This window comes from Perna viridis, chromosome 15 (assembly GCF_037379345.1).
Source record: "Perna viridis isolate PV_CMFRI_1.1 ecotype Kerala chromosome 15, ASM3737934v1, whole genome shotgun sequence".
NCBI lineage: Eukaryota > Metazoa > Mollusca > Bivalvia > Mytilida > Mytilidae > Perna > Perna viridis.
Window position 1 is genome coordinate 5493771 of NC_142459.1, and position 21530 is coordinate 5515300.

Genomic DNA, 21530 nt, shown 5'->3' on the forward strand with positions numbered 1-21530 from the left:
CAATGATTTGTAACAGTTGTGTCCCTTACCGTAGGTCTACCTCCTTAATCAAAAATGGGATTTCACAACCTAAACATATTTATTAAGTAATTTGCATAATTTAACATCAAACCAAAACAATAGAATGAAACGAAAAATAGCGAATTAATCACAGGATTCAGAAACAAGACTTAAAGTCTTATATCATATCCGTCTCTTGAAATCATGAATAATAATTATATCATATAGCATAGCTCAAGGAAGTAGTGCTCTAGTGCTTATAACGTGCATTTGGTGAGTTTGGTGCAAAGCGAAGAGGTATTTAATGCTCTATGTATTTACCCAGATCATAAGGAATTATCTAAATTATTCAAAAGAAGTAACTCTGTAATGTAGGTTGATAATATGAAGCGTTTGCCCTTTCTCAAAAATTTTGGAACCTTGGTAAACATTTCAACGTTTTACTCATCCGACATCTCATTTGATCCAAATAGGAGAATATTTGAAGTCTGTTGATCAGGAAGTTGAAGTGCTGAGATATCTTGTCTTCTACGCGACTGATATAATGGACAAAAGAGTAAGAAGTGATTTGCATATTCCATTTCGCTGCATTGGGGATGGAAGAATGTCTTTATTTAGCTCGCTACACTGAAGACGTAGGATTTTACCTTAGCGTGATTCCGCAGTAGTAATATATTTGTTTTGACTACCTCATTTTCGAGATGAGTTTTGAAAATTTTGACTGATGGCGAGGTCTTAATATCATTTGGTAATGTGTTCTATAATCGAATAGTGAAAGGTAGAAAATAATTTGAATATTGGTATGTTCTACAATAAACTGAATGGATTAGGTCAGAATTACGAGTTGTTTACTTATGGATTTAGGTTACTCTGTTAGGAATCAGAGTTTGAAGATAAGGCGGTGTCAGATTGTTCAAAATTTTGTACATTAGTGTTAACTTGTGATTTTCTCGCGGAACACATCATATCTGCCATTCAGTTTCTATATATAAATTGTTAATTGATGTTAATCTAGTACCCCCTGTAACTATTCTTGCTGCATCAATTTGAATCTTTTCAACTTTGAGTTTTTCAAGGGTCTGTCTATCCAAAATTACTTTAAAGTTTCGTAATATATTTAAACGATTGTATGCTTTGGTTGTAATAATATCAATATGACTATTCCACCCACCATAATCGGATATTGTAATACCTAAGTGTTTATGCTGTTTAACTTGGACTATGATGTCATTATTAAGGTACAATTCTGGGTGATCAGGTTTGTTGGTCTTTTTAGAGAATGTCATGCTTTCTATTTTACGGGAATTGAATGTGACAAGCCAGACCACAAATGGATTTTGTTTAAGTCACCGTGAAGAGTAAGAGCAGCTGATTAGATACAGGCTATTATCAGCAGCAAATAATTTAATGGTAGACTTGATTTCGGTAAGGATATCATTTATAAAGATAAGGAACAATAAAGGACCAATTATTGATCCCTGAGGAACACCGGCTCTTATCAACATCCATTTAGAAAAATAATTGTTAATAACGACACGCTGTTCCCTTTCCTGCAAATAGTTAGTAAACCATTCTATCAAATCATTGCCAATTCCAATAGTCTTTCATTTACAAATCAGTTCTCGATGCCAAACCTTATCAAATGCTTTACTGACATCACAGAAGAAAACTCTTACTTCCTTTCCTTGATCAAGTGCTTTTCCAAATTCAATAGTTATATTTAATAATTGGTTGACGGCTGAATCTCCTGGTGTAAATCCAGACTGATTCCAAGTTTTTGTTTTATTTGAACGAAGATAGTTATATAAATATTCAAAGACACATCTTTCCATGACTTTCCGAACGACACTTGTTAAAGATATGGGTCGGTAATTGTTTATTTCGTTTTGAGAACCCGATTTAAATACAGGGGTTACATTTGCCAGTTTCCAACTTAAAGGGAATCTACCTAATGCATGGACATGATAAACTGCTGAGAGGGTATTTCAAAACAGACGATTATTCTTTTAGAATTCTTAGACTTATATTGTCAGGACCAACAGCTTTAGTTGTGTCTTAGCATTTAAGGATATCTTCAACTCTTCGTTAGTGATACTAACAGAGGGCAGGAAATATAAAGTTTGTTGTTCTATTTGTTCTGGTTGGGTCTTATTCGAGTCGTCTACCCTACATTGATCATTGAAATATTCATAAAAAAATCAACGTCTTTTCTATGTCACCGTCGATTAGATCGTCACCAATCCTTATAGTAAGTATTTTACGTGTATTGAAATTTCCCAAGAGCGATTTTACTAATTTCCACCAGTTTTTTTTTATTTATTTTTTTGCGTTAATCTTATCATTTATTATTTTGTTTGATATGTTGCTATAATAGTCAGATTTCGAATTTGTAACGGCTAAATTACATTTGTTTCTTATTTTACTGAATATTTCCCAACTATTTGGACTATCATGCCTTGTTTGCCTTGGTATCAGTGATCAACAGGTTTATTGGATTATTTACTATGATAAGGTCAATAAGGGGTGATGAGTTTTCAGTAAGATGGGTAGGTTCACTGATTAACTGCTGAAGGCTAAACATTTGAAGAAGATCTTTAATTTTATTGTTTGGAGAATTAGATAGTTGATTAATATTAAAATCACCTGTTACAATAATGTCTTTATCGGTATTCTGGGTTAATTCTAAAGACTCGGAGACTTCTTCCCATACATTATCGTTTCTATTTAGTGGAACATAAAATGTACCGTATAACACGATTTTCTTTTTTAGTCTTATTTCTAACCATAAGCGTTCTAAATGACCAACAAAAAGAACGGGACGCCAGATACCGTCGATGTTGGATCTTACATACACAACAACATTCTACCCAAACGAACTATGCTATCTTTGCGGAATAGTTGGTTTCCTATTATCGATATTTTATTATAAGGTACAGTCTGTTTTGACCAGCTTTCCATAAATGAGGGGATATCGAAGTCGCTATGTTCAATTGATATTTGCTCAAGTGCACGTTCAACCAAAACTTAGCATAGTTCGTTAGGGTGGGGTGTTGAATATGCTTTGCACGTTGCCCCGTGCAGGTCCGGGTGTTAAATCTACTGTGGTATTCTCCCGAAGTAGGAACCGTAGGACTCCGCCACAGAAGGCTAAATTGTCCGACCCTATCCACCTCTCCCTATTTCCAGTGGCAATAAGAATTTGTCGACCACACTGTCCTTGTGTCCCATCCTTTTTTCATTTCATCATCTTTTCATGTTCATTTTCCCATCAATTTCATGTTCATCGTCTGAATAAAGCTGAAATATTGCTGCTCGGACGTTAAACCCCAACAAACAAACAAATGAACAGCTTTGCACGTTCAAGTGAAGAAACGATACAGAATTCTTACATTGAAGTGATTGATTTACTAATTTAACAAACCATATTGCAAAATATTAAGGGAGTGGAGAAAACTTTATATATCCGCCGAATAGAACCAAAAAGACAAAACAAAGCCCACACCCCCACTCCCCAGATTGAAAATTACATCTAATTTAAGGACGCATCACAAGCTTTAAGTTGAAACTTACTTTTACCTCGGAGACTTCTTCCCATAAATTATCGTTTCCATTTAGTGGAACATAAAATGTACCGTATCACACGATTTTCTGTTTTAGTCTTATTTCTAACCATAAACGTTCTAATTGACCAACGCAAAGGTCGGGACGCCAGATACCGTCGATGTTGGATCTTACATACACAACAACACCCCCACCCAAACAAACTATGCTATCTTTGCGGAATAGTTGGTTTCCTACTATCGATATTTTATTATAAGGTACCGTCTGATTTGACCAGCTTTCCTTAAATGAGGGGATATCGAAGTCGCTATATTCAATTGATATTTGCTCAAGTTTTGGTTGAATATGCTTTGCACGTTCAAGTGAAGAAACGATACAGAATTCCTCAGGATCTGAGAATGACTTAGGTTGAAGCTGGAGGAAGCAGTGGAGCTTGTATTTAATGATTCTCTGCTACAACTGGGTGTAGACGAGGGCCCAGGATTAGGTTCAACGCCAGCAATTATTTAATGATTCTCTGCTACAACTGGGTGTAGACGAGGGCCCAGGATTAGGTTCAACGCCAGCAATTATTTAATTGTTCTCTGCTACAACTGGCTGTAGACGAGGGCCCAGGATTAGGTTCAACGCCAGCAATTATTTGGTTGTTCTCTGCTACAACTGGGTGTAGACGAGGGCCTAGGATTAGGTTCAACGCCAGCAATTATTTAATTGTTCTCTGCTACAACTGGGTGTAGACGATGTTTGTTGTTTGTTGGGGTTTAACGTCCGAGCAGCAATATTTCAGCTATATTCAGACGATGAACATGAAACGGATGAATAAATGGAAATGAAATGAAAAAAGAGGATGGGACACAAGGATAATAGGGTCGACAAATTTTGATTGCCACTGGAAAAAGGGGGGATGGGTAAGGTCGGGCAATTTAGCCTCCTGTGGCGGAGCGCAAAGGTTCCTACTCCTATCGAATACCACAGCAGGGTTCTTTAACGTGCAAGGAACGTGGCATCTTTCCCAACACGGTGCACCACTATGGTTTGTGGTCAGGTTTTCCGTATTATAGCCTGACAACCCCAGCATGTAACACGCCAGGGGTACCCCATTCCACCACCTGGGGCACACATCCCAGTTGCTCTGTGGGCAGAGCGCCTAGCCCCCGGCTAGGTTTCTGAGCACTATTTAGTCGCCTTCTACGACAAGCTTAGCGCTGCTGCAGGCCTATTCTTTTAACACCCGGACCTGCACGGGGCGGGTGTAGACGAGGGCCCAGGATTAGGTTCAACGCCAGCAATTATTTAATTGTTCTCTGCTACAACTGGGTGTAGACGAGGGCCTAGGATTAGGTTCAACGCCAGCAATTATTTGATTGTTCTCTGCTACAACTGGGTGTAGACGAGGGCCTAGGATTAGGTTCAACGCCAGCAATTATTTAATTGTTCTCTGCTACAACTGGGTGTAGACGAGGGCCTAGGATTAGGTTCAACGCCAGCAATTATTTAATTGTTCTCTGCTACAACTGGGTGTAGACGAGGGCCCAGGATAAGTTTCAACGCCAGCAATTATTAATAAAAGGCAAGTATTTCATGTAGTAGAAAATTTCAGTTTTTAGTGGGATGTCTGGAACATATTGAGTGTAACTTGATAGATTTTTCCTCTTTATCTCGGTACTTGCTTTTGTTTTCAGTTCCCGATTTAGCTAATTATCAAAAAGGATTATGCTTAAAAGAAGTATCAGGGGTACCCCATTCCACCACCTGGGGCACACATCCCAGTTGCTCTGTTGGCAGAGCGCCTAGCCCCCGGCTAGGTTTCTGAGCACTATTTAGTCGCCTTATACGAGAAGCTTAGCGCTGCTGCAGGCCTATTCTTTTTAACACCCGGACCTGCACGGGCCCTTTCTGTTTGTTATCAATACGGTATAAAAAGTGCTTTAAATTCATGAATAGAGAAGAGACACCAGTGTTTTTCATGTTTTTAGTATACACTTCAATGGGATTTTCGTTTTTTTAGGGACAAAATTTCGACCAATAATACTTCAACAGTACTGTAAATGCCTGCAATGACAGATAGCATCAAGCAGTGTAAAGAGAGTATTTGTTCCACCAACAGTGTCATAGTAGTTCTATAGTGATCCATATAAGTACAATTTAGCATGGTAATCGTGTACATGCAATGTTTAACTTAGGCTTACACTTCTGGAAGTCTCTTTGTTGAAGTATCAAAATAATAATCATCCCTAAATATCATCTTTTAATGCATCAAAGAATATGCCCTTCTTGAAAATTTAATAATTGATTAATTGTTTGTGTTTAACATCGAAGCAGCGAAATTTCAGCTATATTCAGGCGATACAGATGAAATGGTTGATAAAATGAACATACATAAAATGACTATGAAATGAAATGGGACGGGACACAAGGATAATAAGGTCGACAATTTTGATTGCCACTAGAAATAGGGAGCGGTGGGTAGGGTTGTCAATTTAGCCTCCTGTGGCGAAGCGTAGAGGTTCCAACTCCAATAGAATACCACAGCAGGGTCCTTTTCAAGAGATAGATGGTACAGAAGACGACACAGTATGACAATACGTAGAGGACTCTACATCATCAACATTACACAATACTTCCGTTACAGTACTTGTATAGGGAAAGCTTCCCATTCTATGGTATATGGGGGATGGGGAAATATATTAAATATAAGTAAAAAGACCAGCTAAATGTTGAAGAATTTAAAATAAGTGTAAAATTTAATTTGACAATGTAAATGTTTGATAAGAAATATGAAATAGGGATTGTATGGGGGATGGTGATTTTTCTATGGGGAATGGAGATGATTATCATTGGGGATAGGGACAATGGGTAATTGTATATAATATAAATGGGAAACTTATACCATACAGGAGCCCCGTGCTGGTCCGGGTGTTAAAAGAATAGGCCTGCAGCAGCGCTAAGCTTGTCGTAAAAGGCGACTAAATAGTGCTCAGAAACCTAGCCGGGGGCTAGGCGCTCTGCCCACAGAGCAACCGGGATGTGTGCCCCAGGTGGTGGAATGGGGTACCCCTGGCATGTTACATGCTGGGGTTGTCAGGCTATAATACGGAAAACCTGACCGAAAACCATAGTGGTGCACCGTGTTGGGAAAGATGCCACGTTCCTCGCACGTTAAAGAACCCTGCTGTGGTATTCGATAGGAGTAGGAACCTTTGCGCTCCGCCACAGTAGGCTAAATTGCCCTACCTTACCCATCCCCCTTTTTCCAGTGGCAATCAAAATTTGTCGACCCTATTATCCTTGTGACCCATCCTTTTTTTTCTTCATTTCATGTTCATTTTATCATCCATTTCATGTTCATTGTCTGAATATAGCTGAAATATTGCTGCTCGGACGTTAAACCCTAACAAACAAACAAACAATTAACACCCCAACCTGCACGGGGCGTTAACGAACGTACTTGTAAACATAAACTTAGATAGTAATTCACTTATAATACACTGATGATCAGATGTTGATTATAAATAATAATATTATTGCATATATTAAACAAAACCATAAAATACAGAATTGAAATATGATCAACTGAATCATTTTATGATCTAATAAAAGAATTCGACTGATTTTAGTTATGCTTATATTAAAATAAACAACTCAACAATAGGTCTTGGCGAAAATTGTCATAACTTTAATGAATTCAACAAAATCAATTTGTCAACAAACACATTGTATGTTGACGCAGGAATGAAATAAATATATTGATGTTCACTGACGGGCAACCATCATAAAGTCATCACCGGGCTACCAGTATGACGGTTGATAAATTCCGCAAGCACACAATCTTTTTTCTAGACACACATTTAATGGTAAGTCGTGACGCTTTGTGGTTACTGATGATACTATTCTATCTGAAAAAGAAACCAAACAGCAGAAAAAGGTATCGAAATAAAGGGTTTTGGGTGGAAGGGATTTCGATTGTATTCCTTCCAATATCAAACTGTGAATGATGAACTTACAACATCCCTTTATAAATAGAATTCCTTTGAAAGCAGGAAAAGTATATACCTTTGCATGGGTTTAAAAGCACGCAATCGCTTATACCGTTTAAAATGCTTTTGAATATCGCTTAGGTGTTTACAAATTTCAACTGAATGATAACATATAAACGATAACACATTGTAGTAATGCAATAAACGAATTTAATGGGTGATTCATTAAATTAAGATAAATACATACATGACAGGCAGGGTTTTTTTACGTGCGAGGAAAGTGGCATCTTTCCCCAGCAAGAGACAAATTATTTCTTACTCAAATAAATCAGTATGTGGCTATATACCTGTATTTGAATGTCAAAGAAAGAATGAAAATTTGAGTCTTTTTAGGAGAGCTAACGAAAGTACTTGTAAACATAAACATAGATAGTAATTCACTAATAATACACTGATGATCAGATGTTGATTATATATAATAGTAATAAATTCATACATGACAGGCATGTGGTATAAATAACCGACATTACAAATGAAATTTATGAAGAACGTATTAAGTACTTCTCTGTCTAAGAATCAGGCAAAATGTATATGAGGTGTGGCACATGAAGGAAAAAACCCAAAAATTTTATTGCATTAACAAATTAATTATACCTGATAACCACCAGAAATAACCATCATATTGTTCCTTAAATTGCCGCCCCGTGCAGGTCCGGGTGTCAAAAGAATAGACCTGCAGCAACGCTAAACTTGTCGTAAAAGGCGACTAAATAGTGCTCAGAAACCTAGCCGGGGGCTAGGCGCTCTGCCCACAGAGGAACTGGGATGTGTGCCCCAGGTGGTGGAATGGGGTACCCCTGGCGTGTTACATGCTGGGGTTGTCAGGCTATAATACGGAAAACCTGACCGCAAACCATAGTGGTACATCGTGTTGGGAAAGATGCCACGTTCCTCGCACGTTAAAGAACTCTGCTGTGGTATTCGATAGGAGTAGGAACCACTGCGCTCCGCCGCAGGTGGCTAAATTGCCCGACCTTACCCATCCCTCCCTTTTTCTAGTGGCAATCAAAATTTATCGACCCTACTGTCCTTGTGTCCCATCCCATTTTTCATTTCATCATCATTTCATGTTCATTTTATCATCCATTTCATGTTCATCGTCTGAATATAGCTGAAATATTGCTGCTCGGACGTTAAACCCCAACAATCAATCAATCAATCTTAAATTTGCCTTTTTGAGATCTTGATAAGACAAATTTAGTTGAAATGCACTACGGCAAAATGACGGGACAATTTTCCCGCACTCTTTCCCTATATAAGCAGTCAAAAATATCTACATCACAGATGCTTCAGGATAAACTTAAACAGCTTTTTGTTTTTTTTTTTAGATGTACTTGTACTGAATGTATTTTAGGCAAAAATGACTAAATTGGGGAAAATGATACACCAACCATTGACTGATTCTTACATACAACGGAACTTGATACTTAGACCATATATCATACAATTATTGTCTATTTATATAAGAAGCTTAAAACAGGATGAATGTAAATAAACCGGATATATGTAAAGACGGGCGAAAATTTAATGAGATGTGGTTGTAGTCAGATATTAAATTCTGGTTCACAATTTTATGTAATTTTGTTGGATATTCTACTCCATATGGAAAGTTCTTTAAATTTGGTCTGAAAATTGAATGTAAGTATAGAAAAGTCGACTCACATAAAATGGAAAAGAGTAAGATAAAGTTACTGCTTTTTTATTGGTAATTTATGTCCCGAACAGATATGATTTTGTTTGAGCTTGCTTGCAGTAATACACATCAATACACATTATAGACACCATTTTGTTTCAAATTGATTTAATACTCAGGAAGTAGACAGGGTAAGTGACACAACTCTTACAAATCATGAGAACATTTGTATTCAGCATTGACAGGTTTTGGTGAAATTTAATATGACCTAAACATATCACAAGAAGACACCGTTATCGAACCCATTAGGAACACATGAATATCTTGGCGAAAACAATCGACCTGAGACATAACGAAATTTTATGGCTAAAGAGTTCTTTCCGATGTTCTCGAATCTTAAGCTCGATTATAACATTGTAGAATTCAGAGGACTTGTCTGTTGGTTGAGTTGTATTATGTGTCAAACTTGGAAAACTGATATTCTCCCACCATCATCCCCTATAGAATGACTATATATTTATTCAACATTAAGCTCTGAATCATCAACTTATCCTATGAACTTTTGAACAAACTGCACATTAGAGGTTATTATCTATTTCGACAAGCTACAACTATTTATCCATGTACATTATTTTTGATGACAAGTACAAATTTAAATTTTTGTATATTTATTACAGTACATGCCGTTGGGTCGCTTCATCTATTTCCTAACAGTCACATACCACTCCATTTTTATGAAGCCATGAATCGGAAACTAAAATCTATATTTAGATCAAGACGTACTTGCTTGTTGGTTCTTTGAATACAGGTTTTTACCGACGTCATCTTGATAGATCAATATTGCCGACATTTAAGCCACCACGGATTACCAGACCTTACCGTAGTTCTGTACTATTTAAAAACAGAAAATAATCAGCTGACTTTGAACACTTCTATCGAAACAGATCGTATCGTTTAGACAACACGCTTATAAATGAACACAAGTATAAGACAATAATCTCGACTGGTGCTTGTAAAGAAGAGCATGATATTGTGTTTTTGATAATTAGTGCAGCTTCAGCATCAGAAAGAAGGAATACTATACGGTCAACTTGGGCTTCTGTAAATACATATCAACAATTTAGTATAAAACATGTTTTTGTTCTAGGAGAACCAACAGATGAAATCAATCAGTCGAATATACTCAGTGAAAGTTTACAAATTAAGGATATCATACAAGGCAACTTCTAAGATAGTTATTTAAATTTGTCGTATAAGTTAACATTTTCCTTTTATTGGATCCTTAACAACTGTCGACAGGCAAAATATTTCGTGAATGTGGATGACGATGTTAAAGTAAACGTCCAGGTTCTACTTAATTTTTTGTCGAACTATAAACAAAAGGATACTAGGGAGCTGCTTTTATGCAACGTATTTGCAAAGGCTGTGCCAGTAAGGAATTCAAGAAGTAAATGGTTCATAACAAGAAAAGACTACCGTCCATATACGTATCCCCCTTTTTGTATCGGTTCTGCTGTAATCATGTCTCCCAATGTTCCTGTCAAATTGTTAGCAGGCTCAAGATGGATGCCCTTTTTATGGATTGGAGATGTCTTTGCATTTGGTTTTTTACCTTGGATTGCGGACATAGTGATGGATAAACCTGATAATTTTGTAGTAGACATTGATGTCAAATTAAATAACTTTTCAAAGGATAAAATGTTTTACATTGTATCAAACGATGCTTTTAGCCCAGGAAATCAAAGTTCATTTGGAAATATATTTGGGAAAAATGTATAAAAGACTAAACACTAGAACACCTATTTGTTTGTTTGTTTGTTTGTTGGGGTTTAACGTCCGAGCAGCAATATTTCAGCTATATTCACACAATGAACATGAAATGGATGATAAAATGAACATGAAATGAAAAAAGAGGATGGGTCACAAGGATAATAGGGTCGACAAATTTTGATTGCCACTGGAAAAAGGGGGATGGGTAAGGTCGGGCAAATTAGCCTCCTGTGGCGGAGCGCAAAGGTTCCTACTCCTATCGAATACCACAGCAGGGTTCTTTAACGTGCGAGGAACGTGGCATCTTTCCCAACACGGTGCACCACTATGGTTTGCGGTCAGGTTTTCCGTATTATAGCCTGACAACCCCAGCATGTAACATGCCAGGGGTACCCCATTCCACCACCTGGGGCACACATCCCAGTTGCTCTGTGGGCAGAGCGCCAGAGGGTCTGTCACTACTGCTACTATCACAACCTCACACTGATACCAAAGATGTAATCACCAATATACACATACGTTGAAATTATTCTTTTACTGGAAAAATCAAGATAGTCTCGGGAGCCTGAATTGTTCACCTAGTTAAATTTGCGCCTTCCAAGGGTAATAATTCTAACAAGAAGTCGCCCGACAACATTGACCGAAAACTAACTTGTGAAGGCTCTATCATAAGGATCATTTCAGCAATTTAAAGTTTCTTTAAATCTATTAAGATTTCAAAATATTGGTTGAAAACTCTAAACAAAAGTAATTTTTCACATTTATTTTGTTTGTTTGTTTGTTGGGGTTTAACGTCCGAGCAGCAATATTTCAGCTATATTCAGACGATGAACATGAAATTGATGATAAAATGAACATGAAATGATGAAATGAAAAAGGGGTGGGACACAAGGACAATGGGGTCGACAAATTTTGATTGCCACTGGAAATAGGGAGAGGTGGGTATGGTCGGGCACTTTAGCCTCCTGTGGCGGAGCCCTATAGTTCCTACTCCGGGAGAATACCACAGTAGGGTTTTTTTTAACGTGGCATCTTTCCCAACACGGTGCAACACTATGGTTTGCGGTCAGATTTTCCGTATGATAGCCTGACAACCCCAGCATGTAACACACCAGGGGTACCCCATTCCACCACCTGGGGCACACATCTCAGTTGGTCTGTGGGCAAAGCGCCCTAGCCCCCTGCTAGGGTTCTGAGCACTATTTAGTCGCCCTTTACGACAAGCTTAGCGCTGCTGTAGGCCTATTCTTTTAACACCCGGACCGGCACGGGTCCCAATTAATTATTAGAACAACTTTACTTATCACCCTATTCATCATTTCAAACCCGAATGCATGACACAAAAAAAAATAAAATAAGAAGCTATTTCATTTATTAATATCTACTAAACAAAATGAAACGAAACAAGGGAAATTCAGACTTTCATTTATTGATAACATAATCACTGACGTTAGGTTAATCTCACATAACGTAAAAGTATTTTGTATCAAAATCAAGATAAGTATTAGCCATGTGTTCCATTATAGAACATATATATGTTCCTTTAATATCGGTGTCGGTGGGGAGTGTATAATATTTTGTTGTAGAGTACACATCGAATGTGGAGTAGAAATCGGTGAGATGAACAAGCCGTCCATCAGGAAATATATGAGTTAATCTGATGCCATGGTGTATGACATTGTATGTGCCAAGCGCGCGGCAGGCAACGGTATAACCACCATTTCCTTTAGTGACCTGGAGGTCTAGTATTGTAGGAAAAAAAAGGAACCGTTTGATAGAATATATCTCAGAGAAAAGTTGACTTGTAACATCAAATGAAACTTTAAATTTAGACCCTATTGCATTTGTCGATTCGACTGCTATTGTCACAAGTCCTTGAGTTTTATTGACAACATCATCAGGAATTAACACAAATATATTTTCTTGAAAAGAAAGCAACGATTTGCTGATGTCATACAATAGGACATGCCCATTATAGTTTCGACATTTGCCATTACTGCAAGATGAAATGGACTTAACCAGTTCCGGATCTCCTCCTTCTGGTGTTACTAAACCTTCCAACGCGACTTCCACTGTGTTAATTGATGAAAGAGATTGTGGCGGATATTCAACGTTAACTAAAAATTCATTATGTTCTTCAAAATAGTATACTTTATATCGTAGCTTTTCGAATGCTATATCTACCTTATCTTTTTTATCTTCTATTTTGAAAACAACATCATTGCCATCAATCGTAACTTCATATTTGACGACCCTGTAATCAACCATTGTTTTGACCTCTGGGTCATCAACTCTCACTAGATGTGCGACGTGTTTGAGAGTTTTGTTTGCAAGTTCTACTCTGGGAATATTTGAATCTAAGTAACTTTCACACCAAGTATGTCCCCAAAACCTTGTTGAGGTTTGAAACTGAAATCCAGTGGATGAAGATGCTGAAAATAAAGTAATGGAGTTGATGAAAGCCCAGGTCATAATAAAAAGTTTGTATAATGAATGTGTGGCAATATGAAGGAATATTAAAGGTAAATAAATAGTGAAACATTAGACCACAAAACCAAAGTTTAACTGGCTGTTTATATTTTCAGGATGTTCTATTTATAGTACTAATTGCATGCATAATATTATAAGGTTTTTACAGAGTAAAGCGATGCAAAAAAAAAATACTCCCCCAATCGTCTTGAAAGATCATCCGACGAGAAAAATTGCATAGTTAACTTGTACTGTATTAATACAAAATCACTTTAAAAAAAATTCGGCATAATATCGGCAGTTGCAAATTTCATACTTTTGTTTGTCCGTTTGTTTGTTGGTGTTTAACGTCCGAGCGCCCCGTGCAGGTCCGGGTGTTAAAAGAATAGGCCTGCAGCAGCGCTAAGCTTTTCGTATAAGGCGACTTCATAGTGCTCAGAAATCTAGCCGGGGGCTAGGCGCTCTGCCCACAGAGCAACTGAGATGTGTGCCCCAGGTGGTGGAATGGGGTACCACTGGCATGTTGCATGCTGGGTAGTCAGGCTATAATACGGAAAACCTGACCGCAAACCATAGTGGTGCACCGTGTTGGGAAAGATGCCGATAGGAGTAGGAACCTTTGCGCTTCGCCACAGGAGGCTAAATTGCCCGACCTTACCCATCCCCCCTTTTTCCAGTGGCAATCAAAATTTGTCGACCCTATTATCCTTGTGACCCATCCTTTTTTTTTCATTTCATGTTCATTGTCTGAATATAGCTGAAATATTGCTGCTCGGACGTTAAACCCCAACAAATAAACAAACATTAACGTCCGACCAGCAATATTTCAGCTATATAAAGACGATGAACATGAAAAAGGGATGGGACACAAGGACAATAGGGTCGAAAAATTTTGATATCCACTAGAAATAGGGAGAGGTGGGTAGGGTCGGGCAATTTAGCCTCCTGTTTGTTTGTTTGTTTGTTGGGGTTTAACGTCCGAGCAGCAATATTTCAGCTATATTCAGACGATGAACATGTTTGTTTGTTTGTTTGTTGGGGTTTAACGTCCGAGCAGCAATATTTCAGCTATATTCAGACAATGAACATGAAATTGATGATAAAATGAACATGAAATGAAAAAAAAGGATGGGTCACAAGGATAATAGGGTCGACAAACTTTGATTACTACTGGAAAAAGGGGGGATGGGCAAGGTCGGGCAATTTAGCCTCCTGTGGCGGGGCGCAATGGTTCCTACTCTATCGAATACCACAGCAGGGTTCTTTAACGTGCGAAGAACGTGGCATCTTTCCCAACACGGTGCACCAGTATGGTTTGCGGTCAGGTTTTCCGTATTATAGCCTGACAACCCCAGCATGTAACACGCCAGGGGTACCCCATTCCACCACCCGGGGCACACATCCCAGTCGCTCTGTGGGCAGAGCGCCTAACCCCCGGCTAGGTTTCTGAGCTTTTTTAGTCGCCTTTTACGACAAGCTTAGGGCTGCTGCATGCCTATTCTTTTAACACCCGGACCTACACGGGGCACGATGAACATGAAATTAATGATAAAATGAACACGAAATGATGATGAAATGAAAAAGGGATGGGACACAAGAACAATAGGGTCGGGCAATTTAGCCTCCTGTTTGTTTGTTTGTTGAGGTTTAACGTCCGAGCAGCTATATTCAGACAATGATATGAAATGAAAAAAAAAGGATGGGTCACAAGGATAATAGGGTCGACAAATTTTGTTTGCTACTGGAAAAAGGGGGGATGGGTAAGGTCGGGCAATTTAGCCTCCTGTGGCGGAACCCTATGGTTCCTACTCCGGGAGAATACCACAGTAGGATTCTTTAACGTGCGAAGAATGTGGCATCTTTCCCAACACGGTGCACCACTATGGTTTGCGGTCTGGTTTTCCGTATTATAGCTTGACAACCCCAGCATGTAAAACGCCAGCGGTACCCCATTCCACCACCTGGGGCACACATCCCAGTTACTCTCTGGGCGCCCCGTGCAGGTCCGGGTGTTAAAAGAATAGCCCTGCAGCAGCGCTAAGCTTGTCGTAAAAGGCGACTAAATAGTGCTCAGAAACCTAGCCGGGGGCTAGGCGCTCTGCCCACAGAGCAACTGGGATGTGTGCCCCTGGTGGTGGAATGGGGTACCCCTGGCGTGTTACATGCTGGGGTTGTCAGGCTATAATACGGAAAACCTGACCGCAAACCATAGTGGTGCCCCGTGTTGGGAAAGATGCCACGTTCTTCGCACGTTAAAGAACCCTGATGTGGTATTCGATAGGAGTAGGAACCTTTGCGCTCCGCCACAAGAGGCTAAATTGCCCGACCTTACCCATTCCCCTTTTTCCAGTGGCAATCTAAATTTGTCGACCCTATTATCCTTGTGACCCATCCTTTTTTTCATTTCATGTTCATTTTATCATCCATTATATGTTCATTGTCTGAATATAACTGAAATATTGCTGTTCGGACGTTAAACCCAAACAAACAAACATACTCTCTGGGCAGAGCACCCTAGCCCCCGGCTAGGGTTCTGAGCACTAATTAGTCGCCTTTTACGACAAGCTTAGCGCTGCTGCAGGCCTATTCTTTTAACAACCGGACCTGCACGGGGCTTTTAATAATGCATCGAAATGATTATTTTGTACTTTGGTAGGTCAAATGCAACTCTTCTGCAGATTGTAGGAATAAATACCAAATATACATTTACAAAACCTCCATGCTAACGATACAAATGTTAGTATCAATACGTACATTGGAAGATTGGTTGGTCGTCTACAAACCAAATACCGCTTATTTTATCACTTGCTAGAAGATGATATTTTTCCATTCCAGTTAATTTGTACGTAATTCCCAGCAACCTAGGGTTGTTCTTATACACTGTCAGCTTGGTAGGGTACAAGTTAATTCTGTTCGTATCTGAGCTGTCATAACCCAAATAATGCTTTGATGACTGAAAAAAATATTGGATTTTTTAACTATACAACTATAACTGATATCCAACAGTTTTCTTACAAATAAATACTATTTCCATCTTCAAACAGTAGGAAAAAATCGGATTAAATATGTACAATAACACTAAAATATCCATTCGAATAACAATAAGAAAACAGCAATGTATCTCAGATCAACAATTTTATATAGATTGATTTATTGATTGTGGGCGATTAATGCCCAAGCAGTGATATTTCATCTTAATCAAAGCGATGAACATGTTTGTTTTGTTTGTTTGTTGGGGTTTAACGTCCGAGCAGCAATATTTCAGCAATATTCAGACGATGAACATGAAATGGATGATTAAATGAACATGAAATGAAAAAAAGGATGGGACACAAGGATAATAGGGGTCGACAAATTTTGATTGCCACTGGAAAAAGGGGGGATGGGTAAGGTTGGGCAATTTAGCCTCCTGTGGCGGAGCGCAAAGGTTCCTACTCCTATCAAATACCCCAGCAGGGTTCTTTTACGTGCGAGGAACGTTTGTTTGTTGGGGTTTAACGTCCGAGCAGCAATATTTCAGCTATATTCAGACAATGAACATGAAATGATAAAAAAAAGGATGGGTCACAAGGATAATAGGGTCGACAAATTTTGATTGCCACTAGAAAAAAGGGGGATGGGTAAGGTCGGGCAATTTAGCCTCCTGTGGCGGAGCGCAAAGGTTCCTACTACTATCGAATACCACAACAGGATTCTTTAACGTGCGGGGAACGTGGCATCTTTCCCAACACGGTGCACCACTATGGTTTGCAGTCAGGTTTTCCGTATTATAGCCTGACAACCCCAGCATGTAACATGCCAGGGGTACCCCATTCCACCACCCGGGGCACACATCCCAGTTGCTCTGTGGGCAGAGCGCCTAGCCCCTGGCTAGGTTTCTGAGCACTATTTAGTCGCCTTTTACGACAAGTGTAGCGCTGCTGCATGCCTATTCTTTTGACACCCGGACCTGCACGGGGTGAGGACGTGGCATCTTTCCAAACACGGTGCACCACTATGGTTTGCGGTCAGGTTTTCCGTATTATAGCCTGACAACCCCAGCATGTAACACGCCAGGGGTACCCCATTCCATCTGGGGCACACATCCCAGTTGCTCTGTGGGCAGAGCGCCCTAGCCCCCGGCTAAGGTTCTGAGCACTATTTTGTCGCCTTATACGACAAGCTTAGCGCTGCTGCAGGCCTATTTTTTTAACACCCGGACCTGTACGGGGCCTCCAGATAAGAATCATGGAAAATGCGATGAACATGAAATGGGTGATAAAATGAATATGGGATAGGACACTGATAATAGAGTCGACAAATTTTGATTTCCACTGGAAATAAAAGAGAATAATAATGTCGAGCAAGTGAAGATTCCCACTTTATCAAATACCACAGCAAGGTTCTTGAACGTGCAAGGAACGTGGAATCTTTTTCAACACGTTGCACCACTATGGTTTGCGGTCAGGTTTTCCGTATTATGGGCCACCCATCCCAGTTGCTTTGTGGACAGGGCAAATGTTCTGAGCACTATTTGGACGCCTTTCACAAGCTTTCCGCTCTGAAGGCCTATTCTTTTGACACCCGGACCCGCACAGGTACCTTCAAATAGAAATGCATGTCTTCAATTCTTGCATGGAGGAAGAGTGCCATCATCACAGCAGAGGGAGTTCATATGTCTTATAATGTATTGATTATCGTGATGTTAAGCACTTCATTAAATTGATTATGAACTAAAAGCTTTTTTTCTTTCAAAAAGCACTACATTTAAAGAAAATGTTATAAAAACCTACCTTAGATAGATTACACGATACGGTTAAAATAACGAAAAACAATGCTGCTTTTCTAATCATGTTTGAACGGTTTCCTCTGTCCTTGGTAGTTTTGGCGATCTTATATAGTACACAAAATGACATTTTGGATAAGTATTTATTAAAGTAATTTTACCAGAAAATGGGCGAGATAATAACGTTGACCGAAGATTAATCGACATATATTAGAGTACAGCTACCACGATATTGGTAATAAACAACTTAAATTTGACAGACGAGCCTATTACACGACTGAAAGCATTGTTGATGAATATGCATTACTTTGGGTGTTCACATTTTTGTTGTTTTTCGTCATTACTAATTCAATTTTCACTTTACCTTCCACAGATAAACTTTTAGTATATAATAGGTGTTCGTCTGTAAAAAGCATGATTGAATATAAAATGCACTAAGACCTAAAAGTGTATAAATGAAACTTTCTACAAAGAAAAAAGAGTTTTATTTCATTTCATACAAACAATCTTTGTCTTAATAAGTTAATGTCTACTTTACATCCTTATTTACCGCCCTCACATCTTAAGTTGTCAGATTTAAAGGCCCCCCTGTGGATCGCTATCCTTGTCGTGGTAGGGGGGCTTGCGTGCCTCAGTGATCCTAAGAGCTATGCCAGCAGGAGTTTTTTCTCCTGGTAGGGTTACCCATGCTGGAAAGGTCAAAGGTTAGAGGCCAGACTAAAGCGATCCGAACATCGACCGTGGGCCCGGTGTTTAAAATAAAAAGTGGGTTCACCTACTTGTTTGCCGTGAGTTGCAACCCGTGAGTTATTGGTGGGCGAGGAGGTCCTAGTGGATGAAGGTCGTATCTAGACTCCAGTCGTGACGTAACCCCCGTGTCATCGATGGCTGGATGATCGAGGATACGGCTGTATATGCCACTCGGCTCTTAGGTCATCTAAACGGGAGATCGGATGGACCCGGTTCGATCAATCGGCTGGTCACGCCATGCCCTTCATTTGTCCACCTGCTTTACTGATGGCATTTTGTTAAATCCAATGTTTCTAAGATTTTCAAAAGCTTACAAATGGCAAATGAAGAAGGCGGTGGCTCATGGGTCAATCGAGTAGTACGCTGTCTATGCGCCATTGATAGATACGCTCTGTTCGAGTATGTCGTCTCTGGAATCCCTGATGCTATCTGCTGGAAATCCGTAGAGTCCTAGCATCGCCCGTGTTGGCACTCGGTGGCGGGTGGGGAACAGAGACGATGAAACTTACTAAAACTTAACATGGCGACAAAAAACAACGGGGAGTCCAATGTTTCTTATTCAAAAAAACGAAAAAGTGATGTCTGCAATTCTTCTGACGAAAGTGATAAAAACTGGCCAAGATTTATTGTAATTTCTGCAAAAGATAAAGACAAAAATGTTAATGAACTTTCTCCTTTTTTAATACAGAAAACTATCAAGGGTGTAGCTGGTGATGTTAAAGATACAAAGAAAATAAGATCAGGAATTTTAATTGAACGCCTCAGACCTGGCCAATCATCAAATTTGTTAAAATTAACCAGGATTGGTGACCTTGATGTGGTTTCATCTGCACACAAGTCACTAAATCAGTCACAGGGTGTCCTTAAATACCGAGGTCGAGACCTCGACGCCTTGACTGATGAAGAGATCTGTAAGGAACTGAAATCACAAGGCGTTAAGTCAGTGAAAAGATTTACTTCTCGACGTGCAGATGCAACCACACCAATGAGAACAATCCTGTTAACATTTAGTTCCACTTCAGTGCCATCTCATGTCTACATTGGTCCATACAGGACAGCTGTCAGTCTGTATATTCCTAACCCACTTCGGTGTTTTAAATGCCAGAAGTTTGGGCATGGAAAGGGCCAGTGTAGAGGAAAACTGTTTTGTTTCCGATGCTCTGAAGAAGGGCACGAGGGAATCGACTGCAAAAAAGATCTGAAATGCAGAAACTGTGAGGAAGCTCACATGTCATCATCTAAAGATTGCCCTCTTTATAAGAAAGAAAAAGATATTTTAAAGATAAAAACTGAAAACAAAATTTCATATAGTGAAGCTCGCCAGAAGTGGTCCCTTTCCAACAATTTTGTTGCATCTGGCAAAACATCTTATGCTAGTGTTGCAAAGCGTACTTGTCTGTCCTCGACTGTTGAGGTGCAGACGATCATGAGTTGGAAAGAGGATATCAATGGTCTTGCCAAACTGCCCACTGAGGTATCCACCAAAATAATGAAACCATCCAAAAAATGTTCAGAGGAAATTAAAAAGGCCAGAGCTAAGAAATCTCACCAATGTTCCCAGACTCAGTCATCCCAAAATTCCGGATCATCTTCAAAATCACCTCCATCATCACAACAGTCATCGTCTTCCAAATCTCAACAGAAGAATGTCCAACCCCCCAAAAAGTTGGGGAATTTCCGTGTGGAGGACTTGGAGAAATCCAAGTCTAGGCGACAGATTGTGTCGCCTGTGGTGTCGGACTCGGATTCCGAGTCTGACATGGAAACAACAGATCATGGACTTTGTCCAGGTGAAAACTGGCTGGGTCCCGACCTTGATCAGATTGACCAAACAGATCCTGTGGCCATGAAAAAATACAAGGAGCAGCGCGCTCAGTCAATTCGAATTGACCTTAATGGTGGCACTCGTACTAGAAGGTCATCGAGTCGTGGTCGCGGATCCAAGTCAGAGAAAATATCCCCCATTCGTCACCCATAAAAATGGCCAAATTACTTCAATGGAATTGTCGAGGTTTAAAGGCTAATATTCTGGAATTAACTCTTCTTGTTCAGTCTATTTTGCCAGTTGCATTATGTCTCCAGGAGACTCATTTAAAAGAAACGGATCAAATTTCCGTAAAAGGATATACAATGTATAGTACATTTGCTGAGGCAAATGAACGAGCTGCTGGTGGATCTACCATTTTTATTAGGGACAGAGTAATACATAGTTCAGTTCCTTTAACTACCGATCTACAAGCAGTGGCCGTTCGGTTATCCCTTGATAAAACCATAACCGTTTGTTCCATTTACATTCCCCCAAATTCAATTTTGTGCAGAAATAAATTAGTTGATTTGGTTAAACAGTTGCCCAAACCATTTATTATTTTGGGTGACTTTAATGCTCATAATCCTTTATGGGGAAGTAATCATACGAATGATAAAGGAAAAAAGTTGAGGAGCTCCTTCAGCAAGAAGATTTGTGCATATATAATGACGGATCTTCAACGTTCCTTCATTCAGGCAATGGATCGTATTCTTCTATTGATTTAAGCATTTGTGATCC

At 39.3% G+C, this 21530-nt stretch overlaps 1 protein-coding gene and 1 long non-coding RNA gene across 2 annotated transcripts; one reads left to right on the top strand and one right to left on the bottom strand.

Moving 5' to 3' along the window:
- The first annotated feature begins 8744 nt into the window (after window positions 1-8744).
- LOC148596684 (uncharacterized) lies at window positions 8745-11033 on the top strand. The gene is made up of 2 exons (XR_015919087.1): window positions 8745-9236; window positions 9909-11033. It is a non-coding gene; the product is annotated as an uncharacterized LOC148596684 (long non-coding RNA).
- Window positions 11034-12414: 1381 nt separating this feature from the next.
- Window positions 12415-18401, bottom strand: LOC148596685 (uncharacterized). Its single transcript, XM_088563540.1, has 3 exons — window positions 18243-18401; window positions 16225-16423; window positions 12415-13433 (listed from the first exon to the last, which is right to left on the bottom strand). Exons 1-3 carry the CDS (start codon window positions 18363-18365, stop codon window positions 12463-12465), a joined length of 1293 nt encoding a protein of 430 aa, XP_088419666.1. The 5' UTR covers window positions 18366-18401; the 3' UTR covers window positions 12415-12462.
- Between the last annotated feature and the right edge of the window lie 3129 nt (window positions 18402-21530).